The sequence below is a fragment of the Pinus tabuliformis genome, chromosome 3_1 (assembly GCF_031772625.1).
Source record: "Pinus tabuliformis cultivar Carrire ecotype Pingquan chromosome 3_1, CPIR1, whole genome shotgun sequence".
NCBI classification, from domain to species: Eukaryota; Viridiplantae; Streptophyta; class Pinopsida; order Pinales; family Pinaceae; genus Pinus; species Pinus tabuliformis.
This window is the reverse complement of record NC_142301.1, coordinates 616,367,637-616,386,729: the sequence shown is the minus strand read 5'-3', so window position 1 is coordinate 616,386,729 and position 19,093 is coordinate 616,367,637. Positions and strand designations below refer to the sequence as shown.

General features: G+C 38.0%; 1 protein-coding gene across 1 annotated transcript; it reads left to right on the top strand.

The window, feature by feature from the left end:
• Positions 1-12,876: 12,876 nt before the first annotated feature.
• On the top strand, positions 12,877-17,585 carry LOC149188513 (uncharacterized). The gene is made up of 5 exons (XM_089411663.1): positions 12,877-15,399; positions 16,695-16,809; positions 16,978-17,059; positions 17,140-17,191; positions 17,293-17,585. The coding sequence occupies exons 1-5, from the start codon at positions 13,621-13,623 to the stop codon at positions 17,356-17,358; spliced, it is 2,094 nt and encodes a 697-aa protein (XP_089267789.1). The 5' UTR covers positions 12,877-13,620; the 3' UTR covers positions 17,359-17,585.
• Positions 17,586-19,093: the final 1,508 nt, after the last annotated feature.

Sequence of the window (19,093 nt, the reverse complement as noted above, 5' to 3'; positions counted from 1 at the left end):
ATAATGTCTTCCTGCAACCCCTCCATGAGCTTCAGCAAGAATGCTATTTCTCTCAAAATCTAGCACATATCTTTGCAATATCTCATTTGCACCCATCTTATACAGATGTCCCGAAATTACTGAAAAGTCTATCGCGCGCCCTACTAGCTCCTTCTTTTTCTGACTTGTATACCCTTCTGGTGCCACCCCCGTAGTCAAAAAGTGAATAATATTTGCAAAATGATTGTCTACTATGCACACCGCAAAGAGATGCGCATCTGGCAACCCTTCCTCCAAATTATTAGGCTCCTCTCCAGTTTCAATTTGCGAGAGATGGTCAAGTCCTACATTCAACCTCCTTGGATTCACAATGACCTCAAAATCATACTCCTGGAATAGCAGCAACCATCGGCAGATATTCCCCCCCAACATAGGCTTATTCACCAGGTATTTCAAGGCAGAATGATCCGTGTACATCTTGAAATGCCCTCCGAACAAATAGTGCCTGAACTTATGTAGCGTGTACACCATGGCCAATCCTTCGCGCTCCATTTTTGAGTAATTCTTCTCGGCCTTCGATAATTTCCTACTAGCGAAGGTTATAGGGTGGTCCATTTCTCCTTCATCGGCTTGCGCTAACACTGCACCCAACGCAATGCAAGAGGCATCAACATGTTCATGAAATTCCTTCTTCCAATCTGGGAATACTAAGATTGACGCAGTGACCATCTTTTCTTTCAAAACATCTAAGTTGCACTGGCATTCTTTGTCCCAACAGAATGTTGTGTCCTTCTTCAGCAGCTTCTCCATAGGCACGATAATCTAATCATATGCCTTGATAAATTTTTTGTAATCTCTTGTATGTCCCAATGTTGCGCGCAGCTGCTTTACGTTCCTCATGGCCTCCAAATTCACTATCACTGCAATCTTGGCAAGGTCCACCATCAACCCTTGCTTGCACACCACATGACCCAGCAGGATTCCAAAGGGAACACAGAATATGCATTTCTTCATATTTAGTGTGATCTGGTATCTGCGACACATATCCAACATCAAGCACAAACTTGCTACATGGCGCTTTACTAGTCCAAACACCATCCAGTCATCAAAGTACACTTCCAAGAACTTATGAATAAACTCCTTGAACGTCGCAATGACTACGCGAGAAAATATCGCAACTCATTCTTGAGTCCAAGCGACATCACAGTGTGTTGAAAACATCCCCATTCCATCGCAAAGGTCGTTTTGCTCCTATCCTCAGGTGCAATCTTAATCTGGTGATATCCCGAAAACCCATCAGTGAACGAGTAGGCCTTCTGCCCTCCAACATTGTCTAATACCTCATCAGTAAACGGTGTTGGAAATGGATCATGGACACACGCATCGTTAAGCTTTCGCAGATCCATGCAAACCCTTATTTCAAACTTTTGTTTCTTCTCCTGAACCACCATTGGGCTTACCCCGATCAAATTCTTGAACTAGTTCTATGATGCCCACTTCTAGCATCTTATCCAACTCTAAGCAAACCTTTTCCTTGTATTTAGGATTAAGGCGATATGACCTCTGTTTAACAGGCTTCGCGTCTGGATTCAGAGTGATTTACATAACGCCCAAGTCTCCTACTATGCCCTTCAAATCCAAAAATTTGGTAGGAAGAAGGTCCTGATATTTGCAAAGTAACTCAGCAACTTTATCCACAATAGCATCATCCTAGTAATCTCCAATCTTTGCAAACTTCAATTCTGCTTCAGTCCCAATGTTTACTTGCTTTGTTTTCAATGGCGCAGTGATGTTTCGGGTTGTCTATTTATGGGTCCTCGACTTCGCAATGCCCATCCGCCTCTGGAATATTGATATTTCTTTGATCTTCATCCTCCTCCTTAGCGGTTACATTATAACCTTCCAGCGCATGGCGCAACTGGGTGCCCCAATCTGGTTGGACACATTCTAGAGGTTCTTGCGGCACTGAAGATCACTACCTTAATCTCCTATAAGGCTTCATCAATATTCGCGATGCCATCTTCAAAACTGAAGGTCAATAAGAATCCTTCCCTCAATATATCCCACTCCGTGGTGCCATGGTGGAGCTTTGTTTCTAAATACCATTTCTTGGCGATTGTATCCAAAGTATGGAAAAATAAGTGTACCCATTCTAGTTGCGGCTTAATTCCATAAACTTTAGTCCACTTCACTAGATGATTGCACGAATCATCTCTCCCATCATATTTCTCACTCAATCGAGTGCCAGGACGTCCAAACCACAACCTCATCATCCTTTTGTACTCCCGCCATCCATCAAAGTTATCCTTGTGCGTACCCCACCATCGTGTGGGCGTAGCGCGCAGTGCCAAATCTAATGCTTGGAAGCGGTGATGCTCAGGGATTTCACATTCAAATGCATCATAGTAAGGTAAGTTCCTAGTTACCTCCGGCGAAACGTAGCGCAATGATTTAGTCATCATATTGCATCGCAGTGTGAACACTTCATGCAACTGATTTTGCCAATGCTCCAACTCTTCATCTGAATAAGAGGTGTAGGAGTTCTCACGATCCCATGTGATCCTATCATCTGTCGTTAGATTGATCCAGTCTTGGTCTCGCATTGTTATCTTGTAAATCTGATCCAACTCATCTTCACTTTCTTCATAATCGCGTACCGATTCAGTGTAACGTGCCCCTTCTGCAGGGTCCAACAGCACTACAACTTGAAACGATTCCTTTTCAAATGACATTGTCCTCTTCTTCAAATTGATGACTCCATTCATGTCAATGGCCCAATCAATTCCGAGGAGCGCAAGGTATGGATTGCTATCATCAATGATCTCTATCACTTCAAAGTCAGCCATCGTGCTCGCACCTTCTATATCAATTGTTACTCCATATAGTCATCCCATCGGAATGATCTTCTACTTGTTTTCCATTCTTAGCTGAATCAGAGACCACTGCAGTAAAGGTCTCCCCATTCTTTCCCATGTTTGTTTTGGAAAAACGTTCACATTAGACCCCAGGTCCAAGATAACTTGATCCATCTCATAATCTCCTATCTGCGCGGTGAGCCTCATCTCATGCCCTATTCTAGTCTTATGTTTGCCAATTTTTCTAACTACGCAGTGTCCATCAGGGGCGTTTTCTTTGCTGGCGCATTTGTTTATCAACCCCTTCAGGCCTTTCACATCTTTGCTATCACGTAGAAGTTTCATGCAGGTCTCCAAAAATGTGGTAAGGACAGAGGGATCAACCTATGTAGGCGCACTGGTTTCTTGCACTTTGTTCTGGCTTCTTGAGGTGGAAGCCTCAGCGAAGCTTTTCTTGGCTTCCATAAAATTTTCCGTAGCATGCGGCAAATCAAAACTAGCTTCCTTTTCTAGGGCCTTGCAAACCCATCCATCCTCTTCAGGTTGTTTTCCTTTATCGTCACTAGTGGTTCTCCCACTTCTCAGCATTATATTCACGCTCTGGTCCTCCTCGCGGGGCTCATCTCTCATCATCTATAAGTTTTGCATAGGTTGTTGAGGTTGCGCCTTTTTCTCCTGCATCTTTACTATCAGCACTGTGCATTCTTCTATAGTGTGGTCAAACTGGCTGCAGTATTGACATGATGGGCATGTCTAATTCTGACACTCCCGCGCGTAGTGCCCTGGTGTTCCACAGTTGTAACAAATAACCTGACTTCGGCCTCTACCACGCCCTCCTCCTCGTCGGCCTCGTCCTCATACCTGATATCCTTCGCGCGCTCCTCTGGCGCCCTACTCTAGAGGTTGAGTTTCTGCTTGCATTTGGTAGGTATTTGTTCTTTCCATCATCAACTCATAGCTACGACAATGGTGCTCATCATGGCCCACTGATTTGCAGAAGTTACAGAACAACTACTACGGTGTTTGGATGAAATTTTGAAGCAAATGATAATTATATGTTGCATTTTGTCCAACAAACTTAAAAAATAGTGCAACATAGCACGGCCCCCTCGCTTGGTCCTGGTTGAGCTTCTGGCTTCATGGGAATTGGTCCCCCTCCTGTAATATAATTTGTGAAGACGGGGTAGTGGTGTTTATCGTGCCCCTGGCCCTTACACTTCAGACACCATACTTCCGCGCACACCTCTGGTTTAGTCTCCTTGTCTTTCTTCAAGCTCTGTAATTCCAAGCAGAGACTTTGTAACTGAGAGTGAATTTGTTGTACCCCCAAGGTCACATCCTAAATAGACATCACATGCAACCTCATCGCGATTTCTAGGGCTTCTGCCTGAGTTCCTATCTTCTGTTGTGATAGAGCAATCCTCAGGTGGGGTAGAAGCGAAGCTATAAACCACTCGTGGTGCTGACCATCTGTGAGTTGCATATTAGCTTCTTGAATTACACATTTCAACCTTTGATCTAACTCCCAAGGCGTCTCATCAACCCTCATCATGATCTCCTTAAATCCAACTATTGACTGTGAGTCAGACTTAGGCTTACTAAACTCTTTGTTCAAAACAACCTTAGTTTCTGCTAGCGTTTCCAGAGGATTATTAGAGCAGTACTTAATATACCAAGTTAGTGCACGATCCAGCAGAGCGGTAACCAATTATGCCTTCTTTATATTATCATCAGTAATCTGTTGCGCTGTCCACATAGCATTCACAACAAACCAAAACTGCTCTGTGTCTTCACTCCCTATGCCCTTGAAAATTGGCAACTTCATTGTGTTTGACATGTTGAATGGCGGTGGTGGTGGTGGAGATGTGGGCGAAGGTGTATGTGGTGGAGGTGGAGGTGGAGGTGGAGTGGATGCATGATGCATCCGCGGAAAACCTTGTCTTATCGCTAAACAACACTCCGCAGTGAGGCATGTATCGCTCCCTCGTCGTCACTCGAAGGAGGTCCAATCAATGGGCTATATTCAGGACCTAATCTCTCTCGATCTCTGAAGAGTTTTCCACTTCACGTAGCTCTGAACATCAAGACAATGACATAACCCGTTTTTCACATAATAGCATCTTAATCCAGGAATTTAAAGATCTTAAATACTTACCTTGCGGTCTTTTGAAAAATCGTCACTCCGCTTCGTTGTAGTTGACTGAGGTATCAACTACGAATTTTGTAACAAATCCTCCTATAATTTGATCAAGCCAGTGATCGACAGCCCGCGCGATTTTGTCTTCAAATGCTTCTAATCATCGTACCAGTTCTGGAATCCACTCTATTGGACCATCAAGCTTCCAACTCCCTTGATCATCTGTCAATTTGGCTAACCACTCGTATAATTCAATCAGGAAAGTGCAGAAGAAAATTTCATGTATCTTCGCATACAAATACTTATCCAACCATTGCTCCTTTGACAGACGTGGGTTCTTGTTTTCCTGCACCGCGAATTCATGAATTTTTCTATCCAGCCACTGTTCAATTTCTTTCTTCGTCGGGTTCCAGTGATGTGACATCACATATCTCCTTCAAGCAGATCTCGATCCTAGCAATGGAACCATTTGTTGGCTTAGGGGGTCCTGACCCAGGTTCAGAGTTAGTTGTGCCAATCAACAAAACCCTACACTGTTGTCCCTTTCGGAAACAACCAGTGTAGCGCAGGCTATAGTCTCAACTGAAGCAGTATGGGGAGATGTTGGAACCAAGTTTCCGCATCCAGAGATCAGTGTGATATCTTTTAGTGCCCTAGATCTACCTTCACACAAATCTATAAGCCCTTAGGGCTCGGTACTGCAACTTTGTTAAAATAGCCTTTAGACCTTAGTGAAGTTCCACGATCAGTCTTTGCGGACCCTTAACAGTCTATTCATCCACTTACGCACACTAGAAAACAACCCTAGATCAGAGCTCGCACAGATCTACTTTAAGTATTTAATAAAAATAACTGATTTATCCCAGTCTTCGCGAAAGTATTTAACATGCATTACGTACATTTATTAAGACTTATTCAAGTGAATCGCACATCATTAGATTAATAATTCATAAACACATTAACTATCCACAGCATATATCGTAGACAGAAATAAACAGATATCCACAGGAATTCTTCAATAATCTTCTTTATTGATCTTCAATTTAGGTTTACAAACTCAAAACTACCTTGTGCACTCAGCTGCAGGGGTCCGCGCACTCAACTGCTGTAATGCCCTACTTAATCTTATCATGCAAATTTTATTAGTGTTTAAATTATCTAAAAATATTGACTTATAATTATCAAGAAATATTGGCACATACCTACATTTGTGAAACTGTAAATTTATTTACTGATATAAATTTTATTATTGTTATTATTCAATTCCCAACTTGTTTTCTCAAAATAAAATTTTGATAGGATTTGGTCTCCTTCCATTTATTCCAATTTAAATATCCATATCCCAATGTGTCTTCTCAAAATCTACTTGGGAGAAGATATGGTCTTCTCCGATTAATTTCCAAATTAAATATTCACATCTTATCCCCAAAATGTCTTCTCAAAATCTACTTGGGAGAAGATATGGTCTTCCCCAATTAATTTCCAAATTAAATATCCATATCTTATCCCCAAAATGTCTTCTCAAATCTACTTGGGAGAAGATATGGTAAGAAAAGTCAAGGATACTAAAAGAAAGGATGAGGACGTAGTCATGACATTAATGATAGGTGGTTGAGATGGATGGGAGGAAAAGGAATAAAAGGAGAAGGATGATGAGAGGAGGGGGGATCCTTGGTCTTGGTTTTGGTTGTGGCTTTGGAGGATTTTGTTTTGGGAGGAATGTGGGTAAAAAGAGAAGGGAGAGAAGGAGAGTGTTTGTTTAATTTGGACACACTACATCTGGTTGAACTTGGGCTTGTAGGGCTAGGGAACCTATGGAGGTTCCCTGGGCTAAGAAATAGTTCCTGGTTAGCTGGGAGGAAAATCCAGTCGGGTAGCTAAGAGAAGCATCCCAACAGAGTCAAGAGCTTAGGATCATCTCAACTAAGCTATTGGAACATGTATTCCTTCGTTTATTGATTACTTATGTAAATGGTTGCAATGAAATTCTTACTTATTTAATTTATGGTAAATTAATTTTAATGGTATATTATTATCAAATAAGTGTTTAGATATAAATAAGTTATTTTCCATCTTATTGTGTTTCAAATTAGAGAAATTTAGATTTTAGTTAGAGGACCCTAGGAGGGAGCCTCACACGTGGTATCAAAGCCTAGGTTCAAAATCTGGACCTTGAAGCCTACTTACTAAAAAAAAAAAAAAAAAATGCAATTTCAAATTCAAATTTAGAGCCAAACCAGCTGACTTAATCATAATGAATTAATCCCTTTTCTCTACATTAATATATACATTTTCTTGCTCAGCTAATAACTGATATTTTGAAAGCCTTCTGAAGTTTCTCAATCCATTTATTCTTTCCTACAGCTGGAATCATTCATGTAAGGCAACAACTATTGCTGCAACCTGTGACACAAACACCCTGCTCTCCAAATTGTGCACATCCACAAACCCAACTTTGTCTCAAAAGTCATACGCTTATGTTTTACATTCTTTGAGCAGACAATTCCCTTAATGATCTTGTTGTCACTTCGATGCCTTGAAGCTATGCATTTGCCCTGTATATCCGAAGATTGTCCAATTCAAGCTTGAGACCCAAATACAACCTCTTCCATTTCTCTGCCTCTCGCTCTCTGCTACCAACGCCATCCATGTAACGCCATGGAGGATTCTTAGCCCTAGACAGCTCCATTTCCTTAGCTCCAACCTCAGCCTGAACTGAATCTTTGACTCCAGCAACATCCTTCTCAGACATTTGAGATAGTATAAAAGCATCCTTTTCCTCTATCTTCCTTTGAAGTCTCATCATTTCTTCCATAACGCTTCTGAGGGCAGCTTCTACATGTTTCTTCTCTTGGGCTTTTAATTTCCACTCTTCCATCTCTGCTAGCGAATTTCTGAGCTAGCAGAAAGTGCCCATTTCATTCAAGTAAGAGACACTTACGATGTTACTGATGTGGCATGAGTTTTTATAAGTGAATTTATTCGACTGCATGGGTTACCCACAAAGATAATTTCTGATAGAGACTCTCAATTTACATCTAGGTTTTGGAAAAGTTCGCAGTCAACACTAGGGACTCAGTTGAACTTGAGCACTGCATATCATCCAGAAACAGATGGGTAGACTGAAAGAGTAAATCAGGTTATGGAAGACATACTTAGAATGTACGTCATGGATAATTAGAGTCAATGGGAAAGGTACTTACCATTGGTAGAGTTTGCATATAATAACAGTTACCATAGTTCAATCGGGATGACTCCTTATCAAGCTCTATATGGAATGCCATGTAGGACGCCATTGAGTTGGGAAAAGTTGGAGGACCGAGTAATAGTTGGGCCAGAATTAGTTCAATAATTGGAGGAACAGGTAAGACAAATTCGACAAAGGTTAAAGGAAGCACAAGATAGACAGAAGAGTTATATTGATTCACATAGGATTGATTGCAGTTATGAAGTAGGGGACCAAGTTTTTATTCGTATCCAACCCAACAAAAGCATCATTTGGTTTGGGAAAGGGATGAAGTTGTCACCTCTGTTTGTAGGACCTTTTAGGATCAAGGAGAAGATTAGACCAGTTGCCTATCGTCTTGTACTTCCACCCCATTTGCATAAAGCTCATGACGTTTTTCATGTATCTATTTTACGACATTATGTTTCTAATGAATCTCACAAACTGGATTTGAGGGAATTGCAGGTCTTGGACATGGGAACCATAGTGGTCGAACCATTACGCATATTGGACCGTAGGGTTCGACAACTCAGACGTCACATGGTGGACCGGTTAAGGTCTAGCGGGACGAGTATAGCCTAGGATCTACTACCTGGGAGTATGCAGAGACTATACGTCGTGACTACCCCTCACTTTTTGAGCATCTGTGATGCCCATTTTGACTTAGATAGCTACCTATGCTAAGGCTCTATTTTGCAGTTCCATGTTATTTATTTATGAACGTTGTGTAATATTGATGCATTTAGTTGGACATGTGGAACTACTTATATAAATCATTAGATGGATTAGGTATTGATAATGGAAATGGTTGATGACCTAATGTATGACTCACTTGGTGATGATTTGTCTAGTGCATGACTTATTAGAGTTAATGTTGTTTCATGTATGGCTTAAGTGGATATGATTTATCTAATGAATGACTTAGTGAAATTATGATTTATCTAATGTAAGATTTATTTCTAGTATAAACTACAAAATTGACACCTGGATACTAGACTTAATAACATGATGTTTAAGATCACTTATCTATATATATTTTGTTGTTATATATATGCATGAATGAGAACTAACCTGCAGATTAGAAAGAACCATATGTAGCCAAGATCTACTCTTACATTGGAGAAGGTCGAGACATCTAATGAGGAAAGGTATGATGTACATTGTTCTATTACATTTTGTATCTACTTGATATGGACTCTTATGAAATGGGTAAAATGTAAATGGCAGGTGACAAGACTACCTGACTGGATTATTCGATGACAAGTACCCAACCAGCGCTATAGTGTGGTCTATATTAGGGTGTTGACCTAGTTGTAAGGAGGGGTGGAGGTATTTCCCACCGTGTAACCTCCAAACCTGGAATCGTGGGAGGGCAGTGATGGACACGCTCTCGTAGACGTGTGATGACGATTGCCAGCTGCCTGTTGGGGAACTTAAGTCGATATATTCGACACTTCTGCCATATTGGTTTTATCAGTGGTTAGATTGGTATAGCTGATGCCATAGTATATAGCAGCAGAGGATGGATAGGGTGGGAACGGAAGTAGGTTAGGAAGGATAGGAGGATACACATTATTTGGAGACTCTTGATGAAAAGTGGTATCATTATCTGACTTATCAAATTTTACTACTATAACTCTCTCTCAATTTTGTTATGCCTTATTGTCAAACTACTTTCGAACTCCTTGTATCTTTTTCATTCTAACTTCAGGACGAAGTTTTCTGAAGGAGGGGTGTATGTAATGCCCTACTTAATCTTATCATGCAAATTTATTAGTGTTTAAATTATCTGAAAATATTGACTTATAATTATTAAGAAATATTGGTACATACCTACATTTGTGAAACTGTAAATTTATTTACTGATATAAATTTTATTATTGTTATTATTCAATTCCCAACTTGTCTTCTCAAAATAAAATTTTGATAGGATTTGGTCTCCTTCCATTTATTCCAATTTAAATATCCATATCCCAATGTGTCTTCTCAAAATCTACTTGGGAGAAGATATGGTCTTCTCCGATTAATTTCCAAATTAAATATTCACATCTTATTCCCAAAATGTCTTCTCAAAATCTACCTAGGAGAAGATATGGTCTTCCCCAATTAATTTCCAAATTAAATATGCATATCTTATCCCCAAAGTGTCTTCTCAAATCTACTTGGGAGAATATATGGTAAGAAAAGTCAAGGATACTAAATAAAAGGATGAAGGGGTAGTCATGACATTAATGATAGGTGGTTGAGATGGATGAGAGGAAAAGGCATAAAAGGGGAAGGATGATGAGAGGAGGGGGGGATCCTTGGTCTTGGTTTTGGTTTTGGTTTTGGTTGTGGTTTTGGAGGATTTTGTTTTGAGAGGAATGTGGAGTAAAAAGAGAAGGGAGAGAAGGAGAGTGTTTGTTTAACTTGGACACACTACATCTGGTTGAACTTGGGCTCGGAGGGCTAGGAAACCTATGGAGGTTCCTTGGACTAGGAAATACTTCCTAGTTGGCTAGGAGGCAAATCTAGTTGGGTAGTCAAAAGGAGCATCCCAACAGAGTCAGGAGCTTAGGAGCATCTCAACTAAGCTATTGGAACAGGTATTCCTCCGTTTATTAATTCCTTATGTAAATGGTTGCAATGAAATTCTTACTTATTTAATTTGTGATAAATTAATTTTAATAGTATATTATCATCAAATAAGTGTTTAGATATAAATAAGTTATTTCTCATCTTATTGTGTTTCAAATTAGAGAAATTTAGCTTTTAGTTAAAGGACCCTAGGAGGGAGTCTCACAGCTCCGAACTCTACCTAGGCCTCTGCGCACTCAGCTGCAGAGTCTTTCTCTCCTATTTGACCCACTTCTTTGTGCTAAGACTTCCAAGACTTCATTCGTTATCCATCATGACATGCCTTAGACTCTCTAAGACATGCCTATTTATAGCTTTTTACATACAATCCCATGGTCCGCAGACCATGGGTGGATCTCAAAACCGACTCAACTTTTATATAAACAAGGGGCTAAAACCCCTTTGACTCCTAACCATCTACGCACTCAATATCCACAAATCGCAGAGACTTTACATTACTTACAACAATTACATCAAACTTGGGTTATTATAACCCCAAAACTGACCCAGGGGACCCCATCACAACAAGGCCTGTGAAAATGGGTAAATGTGGGAGGGGTGGTTACAATCAACACTTTTGATTCTTGCATAATCTTGAATGTCTTCCTCTACATCTCTTCTTGCATTAAGTGATTGACCTTATCGGTCAACTTTTAGTGTGTTATCCTTAATGGCACACTAATTGCTACAAGCAAGTTATCCCATGAGTTCAACAATTGACACAACAATTCTTTTTGCATTGATCTTCCTCCTTGATGCCATCCTTGATAGTAAAAAGTTGACAAAGCAATGTATTAAAGAAATCGAGGTCATATGCCACTCTCTCACCATCAATCATCTAAAAGGTGTGCAACCTCTTCTAGAGAAACAACTTGTTCACTAACGACTTCACATCATACGAGGTCCCAAGTTTATCCCAAATATCCTTAGTTATAGTAACCCCTAAAACACTCAAGAGCACCAACTAGGGGAGACTTATACAAATTATAGCCATTATCTTTTGGTTCATCTATTCCCATTCTTATCGCTCTATATCATTGAGCTTCTTCCTAGTGAAGATGGTCAAAATATCCTTCTCAACAAGTACATACTCCATCTTTATTTTTCAAACTTTAAAGTTTTTCCTTGCAAACTTTTCAAAGTTTATCTAGTTAGATGAAAAAACCATTTTTCACAATCTCGGGCTTCTTCAACATTTAGCGGATGTCATCATGCTCTTGTAATTTTTCTCATGGCCAAAACAAAACATCAAGATCAACCTTCACAAAATTCATATTATAAGCAAATCCATCTCAACATTTCGATACCTAACATAGAGAGCAAATCCACCTCATCATTTAAATGAGCAGTCCTCCCATCTTTTAAATCATAGCCTCCCCTCTTTTAAGTCATAGACTCGAACACAAAAATTTAATAGTTCAAAATATTGCAAATTAAGTTTCCTCAACATAACAACAAAAACATACCTCGAATAACTTCTAAACATCCTAAATAGAAATATTCCTTTTAAAAAAGCATAAACATAAACAATGAACTAAACATCCCTCAAATAGAAATATTTTGTTTCACATGTGTTTTCATTTCATTGTTTATGTTTTATGCTTAAACACCTAGTATAAAAAACAAATCCACCTTTACATTTCGATACCTAACATAGAGAGCAAATCCACCTCATCATTTAAATGAGCAGTCCTCCCATCTTTTAAATCATAGCCTCCCCTCTTTTAAGTCATAGACTCGAACACAAAACTTTAATAGTTCAAAATATTGCAAATTAAGTTTCCTCAACATAACGACAAAAACATACCTCGAATAACTTCTAAACATCCTAAATAGAAATATTCCTTTTAAAAAAGCATAAACATAAACAATGAACTAAACATCCCCCAAATAGAAATATTACTTTTTAGAAAGCATAAAACATAAACAATGAAATGAAAACACATGTGAAACAAAATATTTATCATATTTTCATTCCTACTTACAATATTGCAAAAGATAAAATTGATTTATACCATTCTTGCATGGAATACAATTGCTTTATACGATATACAATGATCCAAACAAATTAGTTGCCGTGAAAATTTATTCTTGATGTTAAGAAAATTCCTATCACATATCACACATCCCAGCACTTAGATCAGTTCAAGTTTGTTCTGTTCAGGTACTACAGTGTTACACTTGAGACTTGTTATTCCGTATCCTACACTTATCCTGCCTGTATACAAAACCATTTTTCCTTCAGAGATTTAGGTCGCGATGCAGAAGTAGATTCATTTGAACAAAATATCAGTGACTGAAAATATTATATGTGTTTTATTTACTGTGTGCGCGTTGTGTCAAAGAACTTCCAGGGCTTTATGACTGGTTGTCCCACTGTTCTCGGGCACAGGGCTCTAATCCATAAAATGTTTAAATAGAGAGAACAAAATGATGGAGTTGGCCTCAAAATTGATAAAAGTGTATTGTTCTTCTAACGGGCCTACAAAACCCGCTGAAAGCTTCAACGCACAGAATGAATTCCGGCTGATGGGAAAGAAAGCTTCCGAAAGGGGTAACAAAATGTCTACTTTCAGAAGCTCTAATGTCGATATTCGTTTCGTAAACGAGGGTTCGATTCCGATGCAACAGCAGCACCAGACAACATTTCCTCCCCCACAACGCAATGGAATTCGATAAATACAAAATGCTCACAGCTTCCTGTTATTAAAGGTCGCCAGAATTTCGCAATTCTGCATTTGAATTCTCAGGCTCTTCTGGGTCTAAAGCATTTAAATTTCCCCTTCCAATTTACCTGTAAAATTTCCATGGCCGCTGTTGTCTTCAACACAGTATCAATATCTTCAAAGCCTGTTGCGTTCTTCACTGGCCGTTACAAGTCGCAGCATTATGCTTATTCCCTTGCGCGGGTACCTTCATTTTCCAATGCCCGTTTCCGGTTAAATGCGGTGCCTCGAGCGCATAAGTTCGTGAGTGCGAGACGTCGCGGGATCAAAATTGCTTACGGGACGGCGCCTTCAAAGGGCGGTGGTGCTGAGGTCGAATCCCCCGAAGAACAAGAAGACACAGAAGAGGTCTCGGCTTTGGCATCGGCTTCAAAGGGTGGTGATGCTGAGATCGATTCCCCGGCAGAGCAACAAAAACCAGAGCTGGTCTCAGATACGAAATTGGCTTCAAAGAATGGTGATGCTGAGTTCAAATTTTCCGCAGAAGAACAAAACCCGGAGGTGGTCTCAGCTATGCAATCGGCTTCGAAGGGGGCTGATTCTGAGATCGAATCCTCTGGAGAACAACAACATCCAGCGGTAGAGTCGGCTGTGCCATCGGATTCAAAGAGTGTTGACGTGGAGATCAAACCCTCCCGACAACAGCCAGAAGTGGCCTCGGCTATGCAATCAGATTCAAATATTGGTAATATTGAGATTAAATCCTTTGCAGAAAAACAACACCCAGAGGTTGTCTTGGCTATTGAATCGGATTCAAAGATTACTGATTTTGGGATCGAATCCCCCGGAGAACAGCAACACCCAGAGGTGGTCTTGGCCATTGAATCGGATTCAAAGAGTACTGATTTTGGGATGGAATCCCCCGGAGAACAGCAACACCCAGAGGTGGTCTCGGCTATGCAATCGGCTACCAAGAGTCGTGATACTGAAATTAAACCCTCTGCAGAACAACAACAAGCAGAAGTGATCTTGGCTATGCAATCGGTTTCAAAGAGTGGTGACGATGAGATCAAATCCTCCGTACAACACCCTGAGGTGGTCTCGGCTATACAATCGGCTACCAAGAGTCGTGATACTGAGATTAAACCCTCTGCAGAACAACAACAAGCAGAAGTGATCTTGGCTATGCAATCGGTTTCAAAGAGTGGTGACGATGAGATCAAATCCTCCATACAACACCCAGAGGTGATCTCGGCTGTGCAATTAGATCCAAAGAGTGGTGATAGTGAGATTAAACCCTCCTCGGAACAACAACCAGAGGTGATCTCGGCTATGCAATCGGATTCAAAGAGTGGTGAAGCTGAGATCAAATCCTACGAGCAACACCCAGTGGTGGTCTCAGCTGTGCAATTGGATCCAAAGAATGGTAATATTGAGATTAAATCCTCCACAGAAAAACAACATCCAGAGGCAGTCTTGGATAAACAGTCGGCTTCCAAGAGTGCTGATCCTGAGATCGAATCCTCCGGAGAACAACAACACCCAGAGATGGTCTCGGTTACGCAATTGGATTCAAAGAGTAGCGATACTGAAATTAAATCGTCTGCAGATAAACAACAACCAGATGTGGTCTCGCCTATGCAATTCGATTCAAAGAGTGGTGATTCTGAGATCGAATTCCCTGGAGAACAACAGCACACACAGAGGGCCTCGGTTCTGCAATCGGATTCAAAGAGTGGTGATACTGAGATCAAATCCTCTGCAGAAGAACAACACCCAGAGGTGCTCTCGGCTATGCCCGTGGTGACGGAATTCTTTGTGGCAATAAACAAGAAGGACGTGAGTGCCTTGTCTGATATCATTTCAGACAAGTGCATATTCCACGACCTGAGTTTTCCAAAAGCTTTCGAGGGGAAACAGGTAAGTACCATTCTCGGCCAGAGCCAATTCTAACAGCACTGGAATGGTTACTATAAATTAGTAGACTACACATATTTGTGGCAGATATTATTTAATTTGAAAGGTTAAATTAATTGTGTGGACACAGATGAGTTACCCTTTTTAATCAGTACAAAACAACCCAAAGGCATTGTGATATTGGCAAAAGAAACCAACTACAGATGGGGAGATCCCAGTTAGATGATCTCTTATGCATAACATTTTGTTATATTGATAGATACCCATCATAAATCCTGATTTAGAGCTTTTAAGTCCTCCTTTCTCTCTTATAAGTGAATCTATCTTGATTCTATGCTGATTTTCTTGTAATAAGTATACTCTAATTTCATTTTTTCTGTCAAGAATAAATCTCATATTCTACTTTCAATATAGATACTCTCTACCAAGTTCCAAGCCAATTTTAAGAGGTTTTAGAGACTTGGATTTGTATTAATTTATATAAGGGTATTTGATTTTTATCTATTTTAATTAGAATATTTTAGATAATAATAAATAGAATATTTTAGATAATAATAAAAAAGTTAGTAGAAAATGGTAAAAGATATGTGAAAAAAATTAATTTTATAACTTTTTTCATCAGTTAATGTGAGTCTGGAGTTTGAGTAGCTCTGATCTAAGAGTATTTAAGTTTTGACGATGAATTATATTGGGTGGTTTCAAACTTGCAGACTTAATAAATATAATGTGATTCTTACATAAATTTTTTTAATATTTATCATTTAAGTTGTCAAAATCACTAAGGGTCTGGGCTGCACCAGCCCTTAGCATGGCTGGATTTTTGCCCACAGAATTTTGAACTGGTGACTTTTTCACTAAATACCTTAACAAACACCCTGTCACTATCTATTTTTAACACTGTGAGCTTAATTTTATAATTTTTTTAAAAAATAATAAAATTACAATTTTATTGAAAAACAAACCGAACTCACACTCTCACACCTTTTTATTTCATTTTACATAAAACAAAATTCATATTTCACCTATTCTTTTTGTTTATAATATAAATTCACATCTTTTATATATATATAATTTATATTTATATTGTTTTTCTCTATAAAACTTTAAGTTTTTCGTTTCATTTTATCCAGCTGGTGAAGCCTAGACCAATTTTGTTTATCCCAATCAATTAAGGATTAAGTTTTTCATATCATCTTTATCCAACTGGTGAACGCCAGACCAATTTTTTTTTATCCTAATCAATTAAGGATTTTTTTTTAATGTACATTGACAAATTCACATATACGAGATGGGTGTAGGCAGTTTTACAATATGCTAAGGATTTGATGGAGGCCATGGGAAAGGGCATGCTCTTTGTAATAGATGGAATAAGCGAAGGAGATGATCAGACAGTGTCAGTTTTATGGCATCTAGGTTGGTAATTTCCAGTGGTGTATATTTGAGATTTTTTCTATATTCATTGAGATTATTTTAGTGAAGAGGAAAGTTACCTAATTTTTATATAAAATTTCAATTAATGTGTTTGATTAAGTAGACCTAATTTCCATGTAAAATTTCAGTTAATGTGTTTGATTGTTGCAGAATGGGAAGGACAAATATTTCCTTTAACAAAAGGTTGCAGTCTCTTTTACTGTGAAAAAAAGGGAGAAAGATTTCTGATAAGGTCAGTCAGTGAATCTCATCAGTCAGCCTTATTATTTATATTATATCAAGAGACTAAATTAGTTTAATCATGTGTAACAGGCATGTGCATGACTTCCTGGAAACACCTATTAAACTGGGTGAATTAATTTTGGTAAGGACTCATTTCAACCGAAGGGCAATTCATTTTTACAAAAAATATTTGCTTAAACACATGAGAATGATGTACTCTTTGTTGTGTTTGTTTCATAACAGAGACTACTGAAGACCATTACATCCTTCTTTGAGCAATTTTCGTCTGTGATTAAAAGGATAACATAATGGTACCTGTAGATCTCTTTCCGCTTTGAAAGGTTAACCATTAAACTTTTTAGCACATATCTTGTAATTAGAAATAAAATTTATCAAGAAGATTAGTGGCTTTATCTGTAATATGTTGATATGTTTTTGTTTTTTTTCACTGCTTTATACTCAGGATAATTATGTAATACAGGTATTTAGAATTTATATTATTGCCCGGCAATCTTCCATTCATAAATACTATCATGTTAAATACTTTATGGTATTAAACAAGTTGCCTAAATTCTTTTATGACGAGGGACTTGCATTGTTAAAATCTTCTATACGACTATCATGTGCCTTTTTGTGCTATTAAATTTTATTACTATTTTGTCATGTGAAATAATAATTTGGGAGATTTTGGTAATGGAGATCAACTGGTTTTATCATGGGAAGATGCTGATAATGGAGATAATTGGCTTTGCTTCCTATTTTAAATAATAATAAAATATTTATTTTAAATGGTCGAGTTATAATAATAATATTATTTTAAATAGTGTTTATTTACAATAATATTATTATTTTAAATAGTATTGATTTATAATAATAATAATAAATTATCTATAATAGTTATAATAATAATAGTTTAATTTTATTTTTTAGGGTTAGTTTAAGGTTAAGTTTTTGTGGTTAAAGCATTTTTATTATTTAAAAGTTGCGAGTTTAATTTTTGTCACTCTGGAGGTCAGGTTAGGTAGTTGAATCTACTGGAAGTGATCACTTTAGATGGATATGGGGATTTTAATAAAATTAAAAATAAGAATATTTTTAAATAGAGAGATATGTCTTTATCTCCAAGGGTTAGCTCAAGTAGTCTAGAGCCACAAGTGAAATTCTTTGATAATATTGCTAATTGTTGTTGATCACTGATTTGATTCTTTTGATTCGCTTGGGGCTAGGACCCATAATGAGGCCAAAGTTTTACCCAGATTATCATCCATCAAATGTGGGGAAGTACTCCTGGTTTCTTGTGTTTTCATTCCAAGTCAAATATATTATATATAGAGAAATATGTGAAAATTATATACAATAAAAATAGTATTATAAAAAATTAGTATAAAGCCACCTTAACTCTAAATTTACTAGATTTGATCTCTTTTTACATTTGGTAAATTGATGATTAAGATGGGTCTATGCTCACATATACTCAAGTCCATGTCATATTTATCGCGCCCCTCTATGGCTTAGTATGGGGTAGATAACGTAAATGTAAAAGTAAGCATGATGTTTAACATTTAACATTTTTAATTTAATGTTGGCTCTGTTTAAAAATCAATCTAATTATTATTATGTATAAACACAATATAAGTTTAAAATATAAAGAGATTTACGAACACTCAAAAAACAAGTAGGGTAAATAAATAAAAATATCAATAAACCAAAGGTATGGTAAATAAATAAAACCTATTTTTATATTTACTCCATAAACCTCTTTATATTTATGAAAACTCAAAAAATATGTTTTATTTAGGTGAAGTCTATGGGCCAAATACCATGGGACAAATAATTATTAATACCATGGGCCAAATACCATATTTATAAAAGAGGTATGGTAAATAAATAAATATAAAAGAGGTATAAAAAGGTATGGTAAATAAATATAAATATATCAAATAGGATTAGAAATCAATATCTAATTATATACCAAGCCTATGGGCCAAAAACCATGGTAAATAAAAGAGATGTGATAAATCAATAAAAATATAAAAAAAACCAG